At 37.4% G+C, this 13,344-nt stretch overlaps 1 protein-coding gene and 1 long non-coding RNA gene across 2 annotated transcripts; one reads left to right on the top strand and one right to left on the bottom strand.

Annotated features, from left to right (window-relative positions):
* The first annotated feature begins 6,247 nt into the window (after nucleotides 1-6,247).
* Nucleotides 6,248-8,265, top strand: LOC131010183 (transcription factor TCP23-like). Its single transcript, XM_057937609.1, has one exon. The coding sequence runs from the start codon at nucleotides 6,841-6,843 to the stop codon at nucleotides 8,077-8,079; it is 1,239 nt and encodes a 412-aa protein (XP_057793592.1). The 5' UTR covers nucleotides 6,248-6,840; the 3' UTR covers nucleotides 8,080-8,265.
* A 2,288-nt stretch (nucleotides 8,266-10,553) lies between these two features.
* LOC131010192 (uncharacterized) lies at nucleotides 10,554-12,152 on the bottom strand. The gene is made up of 2 exons (XR_009096500.1): nucleotides 11,717-12,152; nucleotides 10,554-11,302 (listed from the first exon to the last, which is right to left on the bottom strand). It is a non-coding gene; the product is annotated as an uncharacterized LOC131010192 (long non-coding RNA).
* Nucleotides 12,153-13,344: the final 1,192 nt, after the last annotated feature.

The raw sequence follows: 13,344 nt of genomic DNA on the forward strand, positions 1-13,344 counted from the left end.
CCTTAAAACCAATTAAATTATTGGCCCACAAGGGTCCAACCGTGTCTGTATTGGTATCTGTGTTTCTCAACTCACGTCCCGCCTCCCGTGCGCCGCAATTTTCCCCAGACCCAATGCACTCATGATTGTCCTTCGCAGGCAACGAGGAGACGCCTTCGAAACTCGTCGCACCGCCTTCCAACGCCGCTTCGGAATCTGTTTCGTTGCCGATGACCGCCTCCGCCGGGGCAATGGAATTGTCCTCCCAAGACCATCCAGATTCCGACTCCGATTCCATCTTCCTCCATTCATTCTCACACGAAAAATCCTCTGGTGAACGCACCTCTTCCACCCGGACTTTGAAGGCAGCACCATCAATCCTGCAAGAAATGATTCTGTCGATCGAGATAAGACCCGTTGAAATTTGGACTCTAGCTTCATCCAACTTCTCCTTGCACCGTGTTCTATCTTCCAGTTTAAGAACCATTCCAAATTTTGAGCATGCAACGTCGAAAAACCTTTGGTTCCATGCATGGAGCGGTACACCGCTCCATCTGGTCCAAATGATTCGTTGATGGCTCACGTCGATGTTCCTCCAAGGTCTTCTCCATTGGAACCAGAAATCGCTCCACTCATTGAGTTCTTCCAAAACCTGTTCCGTTGTTTGGTCGCACAGGCTACGAATCAAAACCAAGTTCCCACCGAGCGTTGTAACCTTCAATTTCCCAGCACATTCACAATTGACTTCTTCCTTAATCTCCTCCCAAACATGATCCGATTTAATGAACCCGGTAAAAGCTCCCCGAAGCCACTCCTTCTCCTCTTCTAAAGTTTGAAAGTTGAGTTCCTCGTCGATCTGTGGAGCACACCTCTCAACAGCCTTGACATCCTTATCTCCGATCAGAACTTCTCTAATAGAAACCCCCTTCTTCCGAAGACCTTCTGGTATCTTGTTGGTCTTGGTAGAACTCTGTAATGCATCTCCAAATCTACCCACTTCCCTGCCTTCTCCAGCTTTAAAGGATCTTTTGAACTTGGGTTTAAAAACCCTAAGCTTGTAGCTACCTATCCAAAGGGTGTTGAGGTCTGTAAGTAGCTTCTCTTCATCCAAAACCCCTTCAAATCTCACGAAACCGAAAGGTTTGCCCTTAAGATCACGTTTCGCCGGACAGAAAACATCGATAGGATTCCAAATTGTTCCTCATCTAAATTTATACTTATTAAAAAACGGGGTGAAGATTCAAATCTAAATTTATATTTGTAATTTGTTGGTATATATATTACAAATAAATAATTAGATATGGGCTTAATTGGATCCACATCTTGATTGGGAGACACAAGTTTGAGTGTGCAAATAAATGAAAATTTTGAAGAAGGCTCACTTACATATCACATATGACCCTCTACTAATTTTAATTTTATCTCATTTTTGAAGGAATGGAATTTGAAATTCATGTGTACAATATTTGCTCTAAATTATATGAGTGACAGCAACTTGGGTGGGGAACAACTTTCTCTATCAGTACTCTCACCCTCTGTTTCTGCTTATAAATAGCATAGTCCTATTCTGCAACCCAAGTTATTTTTGTTAATTGGGTGATTTCAGAGATTGGTAAAAAAAAAAAATACCAAGTCGAGTTTCTTCACAAGATTATCTGACACGGGTACGATCGTAAATTTGGGATCGTATGATTTATTCGTTAATGCTGTCTAGAAGAATCAAATATTATACACGATTTTTTTACAAAAATTATCTTTAAATGCACCAATTTTCGATTGTTCTAATTTTATACAAAACTAATTAAATTTGATTAATTTTATCAATCATGTTTTATCACTCAAATTAAATGCCTCTTAAAATAATTATTCAGCGCATGTAGGTTATATTTTACTAAAGATTATATTTTTCTTGAATAAAATAAAGCTAATAATAATAATTTGTATTTTGACTTTGTAATCTGTTCATATTTCTCCATGTGCCTATTATTTTAAGAGAAGAGATGACAAAGTGTCAATTTCTAATGAACAGAACAGAGTGTGAAAGTGGGAATTTTCGTAGAAACGAACACTGTCGATAAACACACGCTCCTAACATTTCTGATAATTCATTCACTTGTGTAAGATAGTCGACAGCCTCACAGTCACATATATCAAAACATTTTTTTTGTTATAGTATATATAACTATATATATTGGAGTCGATTATAATTATAATATTTCACCCAACTACGTACATAATCTAATTTGGAACTTTGACATATATAGTAGTGATACACTTTCAATCTTCACCAATTAACACATAATTTGAGTGACCGACCACCCTGGTACTCAATTCACCAATTAACACTTTCAATCTTCACCAATATACAGCATCTGTCTCAATGCAGAGGAAAATATTGATCATCTTTTTTGGGGTTGCAACTTTGCTAAGCATTTATGGGGTTTTCTTTTCTCATGGTTTGAGATGGAGGTCCCGTTTTCTCATGATATTGGCAGTATCATTATCTTTGCTATGAATTATAATGCAAGTGCGCAGGTGACAAGCCTTTGGCGTGTGGGCGTCGTTACAATTCTTTGGGGTCTCTGGTACTCTCGTAACCAATGGATTTTTCAAAATGTTGTGGCCTCACCTCATGCTATGATGAAGCTTCTTAAGATTTCCTTTTTGGAGGCTGCGAGCAATTTTAAATTAGGAAGCATGGCGAACTCGGTATTTGAGCTCGGGATCCTTCGTCGCCTTGGTGTTGCAGGCAATCCGCGCCCTGCTCCGGTCACCATTGATGTTGGCTGGAATCTTCCTTCTCCTTCTTGGCTAAAAGCCAATATAGACGGGTCCATTCGGGGTAATCCTCCGGTGATGCATGCGGGAGGTGTGGTCAGAAATGCCTTTAATTCGGTGGTGGCGTCCTTTCACTTTTCGGCAGGGGCCGGTTTTGCCTTTGAGGCGGAACTTTTTGCTTTTATTATCATTCTTGAGAGGGCTGCTGCTCATCAATGGTATAACCTTTGGATTGAATCTGATTCGACATACGTTGTTAATGTCTTCAATAATCGTGAGGTTCCGGTCCCGTGGCGTTTCCGGAGCAGATGGCGGGCGGCGCTTCAAGGTGTGGAGCAGTACAACCTCCGTTGCTCTCATAACTACCGGGAAGGTAACCGCGTTGCCGATTACCTCGCTTCCTCTCTTTCGCAGGAAGGGTTTTGGCTTCATTCTATTCCTGAGATTGCTCAGCTGGTTTTCGATGATGTACATTCTTCCTTTGTTCGCATGGTGCGATAGCTTGTCCTGGGTTTTTTATTCGGTGCTTGGTGGGAACCGGGGAGATTTGAGGGTGATGGTACGGCCGGAACTTCCGAAGTCTCCTCAACTCAGTTTCTGCAGCACCTAGTTTCTTTCATGTTTTCTTTGTATCTAGACAGGTACTCTTTTTCCTCGTTCTGAGGTTTTAATGAGGCCCGACCCTGGTCTTTTCTTTGGGTTTTTTTTGGTTCCGTTTTCTTTAATAAAATTTCAATTCAGCAGAGTGACCGACCACCCCAAACACAACACTGTTTTAGCACATGACATGACACCTATGACAATTTATTCAAATACTGCAAAAACATTGAGAATCCATCGTACGCATTACAAATTAGGGATGGCACAAATTAGGGATGGCAGTGGATCTTGGACCCGGTCCAGATCCGTAAAAATCCGTTTTTACGGATCTGGATCTCAATTTTTTGGACCCGACGGATCTGGATCTCAGTTTTGAAAACGGATCTGGATCTGGATCTTGAAATTTTAGATCCGGATCCGGCCCAGATCCGACCCATGGATCCATTTTATTTTATATATATATTTTTTATATTTTATATTTAGTTTAGTAATAATATTAACTAAATTAAAAATAATAAATAAATTATATTCAAAATAATAAAAACTAAAAGTAATTAGATAAAAGTATTTTGTGTTATATTTTTCATGATGGAAATTAGATGTTGTTGATTTTGTGAATTTTTTTTAATTTAATATAAAAATAGTAGATTCATGGATCTGGACCCGTGGACCCGCGGATCTGACAGATCTGGATCTGGATCCAAAATTTTCAGATCCATGGATCTGGATCTGGATCTGGTATATGAAAACGGATCTGGATCTGGTATTAGCCAGACCCGGTCCAGATCCGGCCCGTTGCCATCCCTATTACAAATTCTAGATGTCCAAATGAAATTACAATTTCCACGAAATATCATTCTTAGAGCGATCAAATATTAAGAATACTTTTATTTATTTTTAGAATTACAAGATGGAGTATATATTATCTAATCAAATAAGATACCTGCACGCAGACAAGACCTCTACACCAGATAAAGGTGAGAAAATAATCGCACGCAGGCAAGACCACTATCCACATAAAAGTGGGAAAACTACATCACACGTGAACGAGATTGAATCCAAGACCTATCACAAATAAGAGTTTTTTAGTATTTCAATTTTGCCACTTAAATTAAACCTAATTGGTAATATTATTTAGTTGAGATATTTTAATTTGTCAAATGACAAAATCATACCACTCACAAGATAATAATTTCCCATGAAAATAGGAGTTTCAATACTCAGTCACAGTAATAGTAGTCAATACAAAAAACATAATTAAGTTCAATAAAAATTTGCTACGAAATATTAAAAATCCATTATGAAAATGATGAATACTAAAGAAATAAAAATTTCGTCACCATGGGATTCATACATTGGACTGACAATTCATTCAGCAAATCATAAAGTCATTGTATATCGTCACAATATATATAAGGGGTATAAATGGTTCATATATATATATATATATATATATATATATATATATATATATATATATATATATATATTGGGACGAGTTAAAATAAAAATTAGTTAATTTTCAGTCTTTAGATCATGAAGATTTACGGTGGATTCATCACTTTAATGGATAAATTCATGATCCTGAGTTCGAATTTATATGGAGCTAGAAATTTTAATTTTTTAATTTATACATTAGGTTACAAATCTCTTTTAAAACACAAACTAAGAACCTATGAATCTACGTAAAATATGTATGAATACATTATGAAAATGTATAAATTCAAACATTGATATTTTAGCTTTCAAACAAAGTGATGAATTCACAGTAGATCTTCATGATCTAAGGGTTGAAAACGATAATTCCTAATTTATATTTTAAATCAGTCTTTTATTTTAGCCCATCAAAATAAAAACTTCTTATCATAAGAACTGTGAGAACTCTTGCACAGAACGTACAAAGTATATGCACTACAATTATGAACTAAAAATATAATGCTATCATAGTGGAGTTACTTTACACTTGCATATATTTTGTACGTTCTGGGCAAGAGGTCTCACAATTCTCACGATAAGAAGGTTTTTATTTGAATCTCTCTTTAGCCCACCCATATAGAGAGAGAGAGAGAGAGAGAGAGAGAGAAATATCCATTAAGAATAATTAAATGTGGTGAGAAATGAGAATGAATCTGAAACTTCTCATATTCAAATCTTATGGCTGGTGTTTATTTTAATTAATAGTGAGAAATGAGAATCACAAATAAATCAATAAAATCTATGAATAAATCAATATAACACACCAATAACCGTATTCAATTAATGTGGTGAAACTTTTACCCCATCTAGGATTCAAACCTATGTAAAATGTCTATTTTATGATTGAGATATTAATGTTAAAATACACCAATTTCAAAATAGGTTGTATATAAATACACGAACTTAATCATTATTATAATTTTATAATGATTGAGCTTTTTGCCCAAAATAAAACTGACACAGTATTCTGATAAAATAAATCGTTAGTGTATATCAACGTGACACTGTGCCAATCGAAATGATGTTTTGATAATAATTGGGTGAGAATTAAAAATGTTCATATCCCTAAGTCTATATGAAAAAACTCATTTTATAAACATATGCATTATGTGTCAAAATTAATTAAATTTTTCGTAATGTCTCAATCATTATTGTACTTGAAAAACAACATATTACACATATGAAAAAGTGAATGATTTGACAACATTCATTCAAAATCCATCTAATCGTCGGCTAAATCATTTGACGAGCTAGACGGATTTTGATTGAGTGTTGTCAACTCGTTCACTTTTAATATAATTTCTTACACATTTGATATTTCTTCCAAGATTGTATTTGTCTAAGAAATGTGTAAGGTTTTTTACAATAAACCAAACACATTCATTAATATCTAAGGGTATTTCACTTAATTTAAACAGACTATTTATGTTTATAAAATAAATATTTTTTCATATATTACTAAATACAAGCGAGCATTTAACTCATAATAATTTAAATAGGCCAAATTGATGTATTTTAGCAAAAATAATCGTATATATAAAAATAAAAAAAGAAGGGATGAAAACTGATAGTTTTGGAGGGAGCCAGCTAAAATGCACTGTGATAAAATATTAATAGAAGAAAGACCCCACGGGTGGGCTTCAGCTTCTGCAAACATTTATTTATCTTTTTGCGTTTGGTCCCCACTTGCCTCCACCACTTGGACCCTTCCCCTCTCTCTCTCATCCTCTTTTTTTTTCTGTCTAGCCCCCACACCTATTCTCCCTCTCCAAAGACAGCAGTCAACCACAAAGAAGAGAAGAGGAGAGGAGAGGGCAAAGAGAGCAAGCCCCACCAATTCCTTCCACTTGCCTCTAAAGACTTTGCATCAAAATTAACTTGTTTTGCTCCTCTCTCCCTCTCTTGATTCTTCAATTGCATGATTGGGAAGATTTTCTTGAACAACCTTCCCCCAGAAAAATAAAAAACCCTTGCCCCCCTCTCTCTCTCTCTCCTCCCCCCAAAAACATGGAATTTATGGAGACACACGCCAAAAATCAAGGAGCCAATAGTAATCCCAACCCGGACCGCCACCGCGAACCACCCTCCTCCCTCCAGCTCGTCTCCCCCCACCACCTCCACCTCCACCACCACCTCCAAAGTCAAACCGAACCCGGTTCTGGGTCCGGCCCAGCCCCACCCCATGGTCCATTAATGGGCTCCATCTCCCTCCAACAACCAAGAAACTTAGCCCACTCCCCTTCCTCCTCCTCCGCCACCACCACTGCAATTGTCGCTACCGCCAACAACAGCAATAGCGATGAGAACAACAACAACAACAATACTTCTGCCACCAATAAGGTCGCCAAGAAGCCCTCCAAGGACCGCCACACCAAGGTGGACGGCCGCGGGCGGCGCATACGGATGCCCGCCCTATGCGCCGCCCGAGTCTTCCAGCTGACCCGGGAATTGGGCCACAAATCCGACGGCGAAACAATCGAGTGGCTCCTCCACCAGGCCGAACCGGCCATCATCGCCGCCACCGGAACCGGGACAATCCCAGCCAACTTCTCCACCCTCAACGTCTCGCTGCGCAGCAGCGGTACCACCATCTCGGCGCCGCCGTCCAAGTCCGCGCCTCTCTTCCTCGGCGGTGGCGCCGGCATGCTGGGGTTCCACCACCAGCTCACCTCCAACTCCCATTTCGGGCAAGACCCGGATGAGAATTACCTCAAGAAACGATTCAGGGAAGACACCAGCGGCGCCACCTCCCCTAAACCAGCTAGAACCAGCGTCCACGATCAAGAACCGGGCCCGGAGCACAAACCCGGTTCGTCCCAGCCCTCAAGCTACATCCCGGCCCCCGCCATGTGGGCGGTGGCCCCTGCTGCCGCCAACGTGGGGAACGCCTTCTGGATGCTCCCCGTGACGGGGAGCGCAGCCACGACAGCAGCGGGGCAGCCGGAGTGGCAGTATAAAACCTCCTCGGCGCAGAGAATCGGCGGGTTCGAGTTCCCAGGAGCCGGCCGGTTCAGCCCGGTTCAACTCGGGTCGATGGTGCTGCAGCAGCCGCAGCCGCCGGTACATCAGCTCGGTTTGGGCGTCACTGAAACTAATATGGGAATGCTGGCGTCTATGAACGCATACAACAATAACAACAACAACAACCACAATAGAATCGATCTCGGCATGAATTTGGAGCACCACCACCACCACCAGCCGCAACAAAGCGACAGCGGCGACGAAACCCCCAAAGATTCACAATAGTAAAACAAATCTTCAAGAGTTTGCACCACCCTTGCAATATTTTCAATGCTTGTAGTATTTTTTTGTACCTTTTCAATTTTTATCATAGCTTAGAGTAAAAAAAAATTAAGATTTGTGTGCATACCTATTTGTTTTTCCTTTTTTAACTATTGTCGGCTTTGCTAAGTACTTAAGTTTTTCACCACATGTCATTTGAGCTCTCTCTCTCTCTCTCTTGATGATTCTTGAATTAGGCAACTTTGCATCTTTTGTAGCGACAAATTTGAGAATGTTGGGTTCAAAATAGAAAATTGTGGGATTTGTGTATGATTTTTTTATATTTTTAGGAGTAAATATTTCAGTGCAGAAAACCTGAGAGGTCTTGAAATTTGTGATTGTTTATTTAATGGGTGACTGTACTCTTTCATTCTGTGGTGAGTAATCAAAGGTGTGATTTCTCTGATTGGAGAAATGTGTAAGTCTCTACTTGCTATAATTGCTTTGACTTTTTTAATTTCTTGAGGGGCCTTGCCTTCTCTTTTCTTTTCCTTACGTGGATTTTTATGATTTAGAGAGAGAGAAATAGAGATTATTGTTTAGCTTATCTGGAACATTGTGGATACCATTCATGCCGACACTCTGTTATTACTCTCTCTCTACTTTCTCTATATGCATAATTTGGAATATTGCAACCTTCTTAACTTTATATGGTATTATTTAGGAATGGATTTTTTTATAACATATTTGTAGGTAGCAGTCATGTAACACCACGAATTTCTTTTATTATAAAAGAAAAGAAATTAAAAAAAAAAAGATTACATATAATAGTTTTCGCTATTATAATATTATTTATTAATAAAATATGATATTTAGGAATATCTTTTTCTTCTTTGAAAGGAATAAAAAATTATTTTAAACAAAGAGGTCTCTTGAAAATGGATGCATTTAAAGTGGGAAGAAGATAACGAAAATCGAAGGCAATAAATATAATATTTCCCCTCATGTAGCGTGTCGCTGTTAACCTAATTTTAATTGATTGATTCAAAAATTAAAACTCAATCTCTTCCAATAATTGAGTGTTCTCTCTCTCTCTCTCTCTCTCTCCAAATGTCGCTAGAATTTCTAAAATTGTCACCTCGTGTTCACCACATAGTGAGATATCGATTCTAAATGGCAACAACCTGTTGTTTTTTACCCACAAATCTCAATGCAATATATGCAAATGCAACTTATTTCTCAAAAAAAAAAAAAAAAAAATAGCCTTAACAGACAAACATATCTCAAAGTATCATCCTCTCTTGAGTTCTATCGTTGATAGATAATGCTTTATCATCTTTAACTAATTAATATTCAAACTACGAGAAATTATGTAAAATATGGAGTATTATTCAAAAGAATATATATTCTCATACCTAAATGTTACATGGAGCTATTGTGAATTTGACGTTAGTAAAAATGAGTTGTTTTACTATCACATCAGCTCGAGTCACGTCAAAATTCATGACGATTTGGGGGGAGGGCGATGAATCTGCATAGTTTTGGTATTAATGTCAAAAATTGATAGATTAAAGTTAAAAAATGGTAATAATTGATATATATTAAAACAAGTTAAAAATGTAGAATTCTGGAAAGCATGCAAGTAGATAGAAGTCTTTCTCAGAAACCAAGATTTGGAGACACGAAACATGAAAAACAACAAAGAGTTGAATAATTGAAAGGATATGATACATGGAATTGTGGTAGCAGGTGCACATGAGAAAGAAATTAGTTTGGAAGAAAGGATAGGAATTAAAGAGGGAATCAGAGTCACCTTATTTTGTCTGTCTTTCTCATAGCCTAATTTCAGAAAAGCATGCTACTACTTTTTCTATTCCATTTGATTCTCTCTACTATAAGTATAACCACCAATCTCCTTCATTGGATCCCTTTCACCTTTCCTTTTTTCCTCCTTAGTGCCTATCATTGCGTATTCACCTTACTCAATATATATACCTCATTTCACCGGGATCCAGTCACGGCTAAGAATTAATGCTTCCATTAACTAATCTTCCTACTTCAACAACTATGGAGCGTTCGATTGCTCGAGATTATTTTTATCATATGGGATAGGCTAAGACTCATATATAAACCATGACTAATCTTACGTGACATCGTCTCGAGAGTAAGTACCGAACCCTATCTACTCAACTGATACCGAACACCCCCTACGATTACGTATTTGGGATATTGCATGACGTGTATCTCATTTCACCAGATGTAGCATCTATGTAAGAGATCTTAATTATTACGAGTCAAAAATGGTTCGAGTTAACTATTCTTGGGATTCCAACAACTTGATGCCAAAAAACTTGACCAAGAAAAGAGTTCAATGTCTTTTCCTTAATCCCTACAAAGGAAGTTATTAGAAGATTCTCAAATCTATATTAAATCATAAGAGATTTCAAACATGAAACCTGAATAGAAATTGTATGTACTGACAATGAACAGGCAATATGTGGTTGGATTGGATATGCCACTCCCAAAAATTAATCAAGATGATTCCAAGAATAAGATATATAATGTGTGTGTGTGTGTGTGTACAGCTGGAGCACCTTATTACAGGACATCAATATTCTTGTACAGAACATTTTTTTCCCGGAAAGTAATGTCTGTGCAGTGCAGCAGTACATCCAGCAAGATATCAATTTTTGGGAAGGATAATATATACATGTAATAACAAAATATACCAAGAATAATACTAGAGAAAATCTTCAACAAAGCCACATGATTCATGAGTAGCAAGAATTCACAAAGCACTATATAAATAATAGTATCTAGATGTTACCACCTGCATAGATAGTCAAAGATGATGATGGTGAAATGAGTAGTTTAGTAATAAAAAAATGGTTATCTTCTTGCATTTTCTATGCCACGATCACATGTGTCATGCAGTTGTGCAGTGCCTATCAATATATAATGAAACAGAGACGAAGATGAAGACACTCACTGGATTTTCAGCCTTTGAGGAGAGTTCTGCTGCATGAGCAATGGCTGTAAACGAGCCGAGTCAAATAGTAGCCGGCTCGAGCTCAGCTCTTTTAAATATTTGAGTTTCAAGCTCGTCTCGGGCTCGACTCAGAGCTTCTATTTTTATTGAACGAGCTCGAGCTTGAGCTTCTGTCTTGTTGATCAAGCTTGGCTCGCCACCTAATTACTGAACTTGAGCTCGATTCAAACTGAGCTTGAGCTCGGCTCGTCTGATATTCTGATACATATAATTATTTAGTTATAGTTACACTTCAAGTAGTGGGTCAGGTTATTCTTTAATTTATTTAGTTATTTAGGATTAAGTTATTTAGGCCTAGAATAAAGTAGTGGGTCAAATTTTTGTGTGGACTCCAAGATATTTACTTGGGCCTCGAGTTTCTTTAGGTCTTTAAATAGTTAGTATTTGTGAGCTAGGATTTATTATTCAGAGATATTGCATTAGTTTTGGGGACAACTTTTGTCGTAGGGCCTCGTTTAAGGAGAGTTTCTTTCTGTTTTTCACTGTTCATTATCTATCGCAATTGATTTTCTTCTTTTCTCAACCCAAAAAATCAACTGCGATGAATAATGAACAATTACAAACCAAAAGAAATCCTCCTCAAACGATGAAAAAAATAATAATAACACCAACCTCTCCTCTTATGATAATGTTAACACACCATCCCCGCATGATAATACTTTCCACAACTGGAGTGAAGAGAAGGGAAAAACCTTCCACATGAAAATTTTTCATTATGATCGGAGAAAGTTATCTACTCGACAGAATATGTAATAAGAGGAGAAAAGAGTTGAAAATAATTGTTTTCCATCCTTTTCCACCAAAGAAAACATACCTTATGGACATTTTACACGAAATCAATAATTCAATGCAAAACACTAATGCTTATACAGGACCGTAAAATATGACAAAAGTAGATATATATGTTGCAAATCGTATCAAATAAATCCAAAAACTATTGAGACAGAGAAACAACACAACTAATTGAAGACAAGATAGAAGTCTTAAGCTTTCCTTTCACTTTTAGGTATGCAAGAAATCACGAGGAAACCAACGATTAGATTTTGAGTATTTTGTTCTATGTAGCTTCTCTATTATATATCAGGAAATGAGTTCACATATTTGAGAGTTAGTTTTTTTTTTTTTTTAGAAAAAAAGAGGATGGATAATGGTTCCTGCCTTTTGTGGTGACTCGCATAATGGTTGGAGAAGAAGCATAAAGGATAAAGCTGCTCTTCGTAGTTGAAAGTCGGTTCCCATTATGAAAAAGTAGCTCATTTTGGCTGTTCAATATATGAAAGAATCAACCGTAGAAAGCAAGACGCCGGAAAACACAGTGTTTGGAATAACAACTGTAAGCCCACGAATGTTCCATTGTTTTGATTTTTCGCACAATTGTCGATTTCCAGCGAATTAATGCCACTGTGGCTGGCTGAATTGGAAAATAATACCATCATGATTTATGATTAGCTATGACACATACATCCAAATATATCGTTTAGTACATCAAGGGGGCGTTTACTTTGCATGAGCATGATTAATAAAATGCATGATTGAGTATTTTTATCCTCAAGGGTAGGATTTCTCCAGTCTCACCCTTTCAATGGGATAAGAATCAAGCAAAACGAGCTTAAATGATAGAAATAATCAAGGGTCTTAAAATACCCTAAAATTTCAATCCATCAAAGTAAGCAAGGGATTAATCTTACTATTGTTATCTATCAAGACTAATCATTCAAAGTAAACGCCCTCAAATGTCTAAGTTATGTACACATTTTAAGCGTCCACCTTAACTTTAACTTGGGATCAATTGACAATCTTGTGAACAATGAATAACTGAAAATTCGTGCATATTGAGGCAAGGTTTTTTAGTTGACAGAATTTGGTAAAAGTGAATGTAGGCGCAGCTACCCCTCATGTATTATACAAACCAATATTACAAAAATGCAATCGTCTTTCCACTAAATAAATGCATCCAGCTGAATTAGTATTCAGCCAACAAATTCAGCTTGAAAATCAAGGTGGCAACTTAACTCATCTAATCGATCTACAAGAAACAGAGCTCGGCTGAAATTTAACATCCCGCATCAATTTAAACACCTTTTTGAGAACAAAGAATCATTAAACATGACAAATATGCAAAAAAATACATATCAATAATTCGACATATGCAGAAGAAACCGACCTGGTTTCGGAAGAATATATGGGGCAGCATTTAGAAGCTTCTGAGCTCATGATTTAACCCGTTGTTCATCGCCATT

The sequence above is a fragment of the Salvia miltiorrhiza genome, chromosome 2 (assembly GCF_028751815.1).
Source record: "Salvia miltiorrhiza cultivar Shanhuang (shh) chromosome 2, IMPLAD_Smil_shh, whole genome shotgun sequence".
In the NCBI taxonomy this organism is placed as follows: domain Eukaryota; kingdom Viridiplantae; phylum Streptophyta; class Magnoliopsida; order Lamiales; family Lamiaceae; genus Salvia; species Salvia miltiorrhiza.

Bases quoted from the DNA above. Each gene is read 5' to 3' on its own strand.
- LOC131010183 (XM_057937609.1), top strand. From the start codon at position 6,841: ATGGAATTTATGGAGACACACGCCAAAAATCAAGGAGCCAATAGTAAT.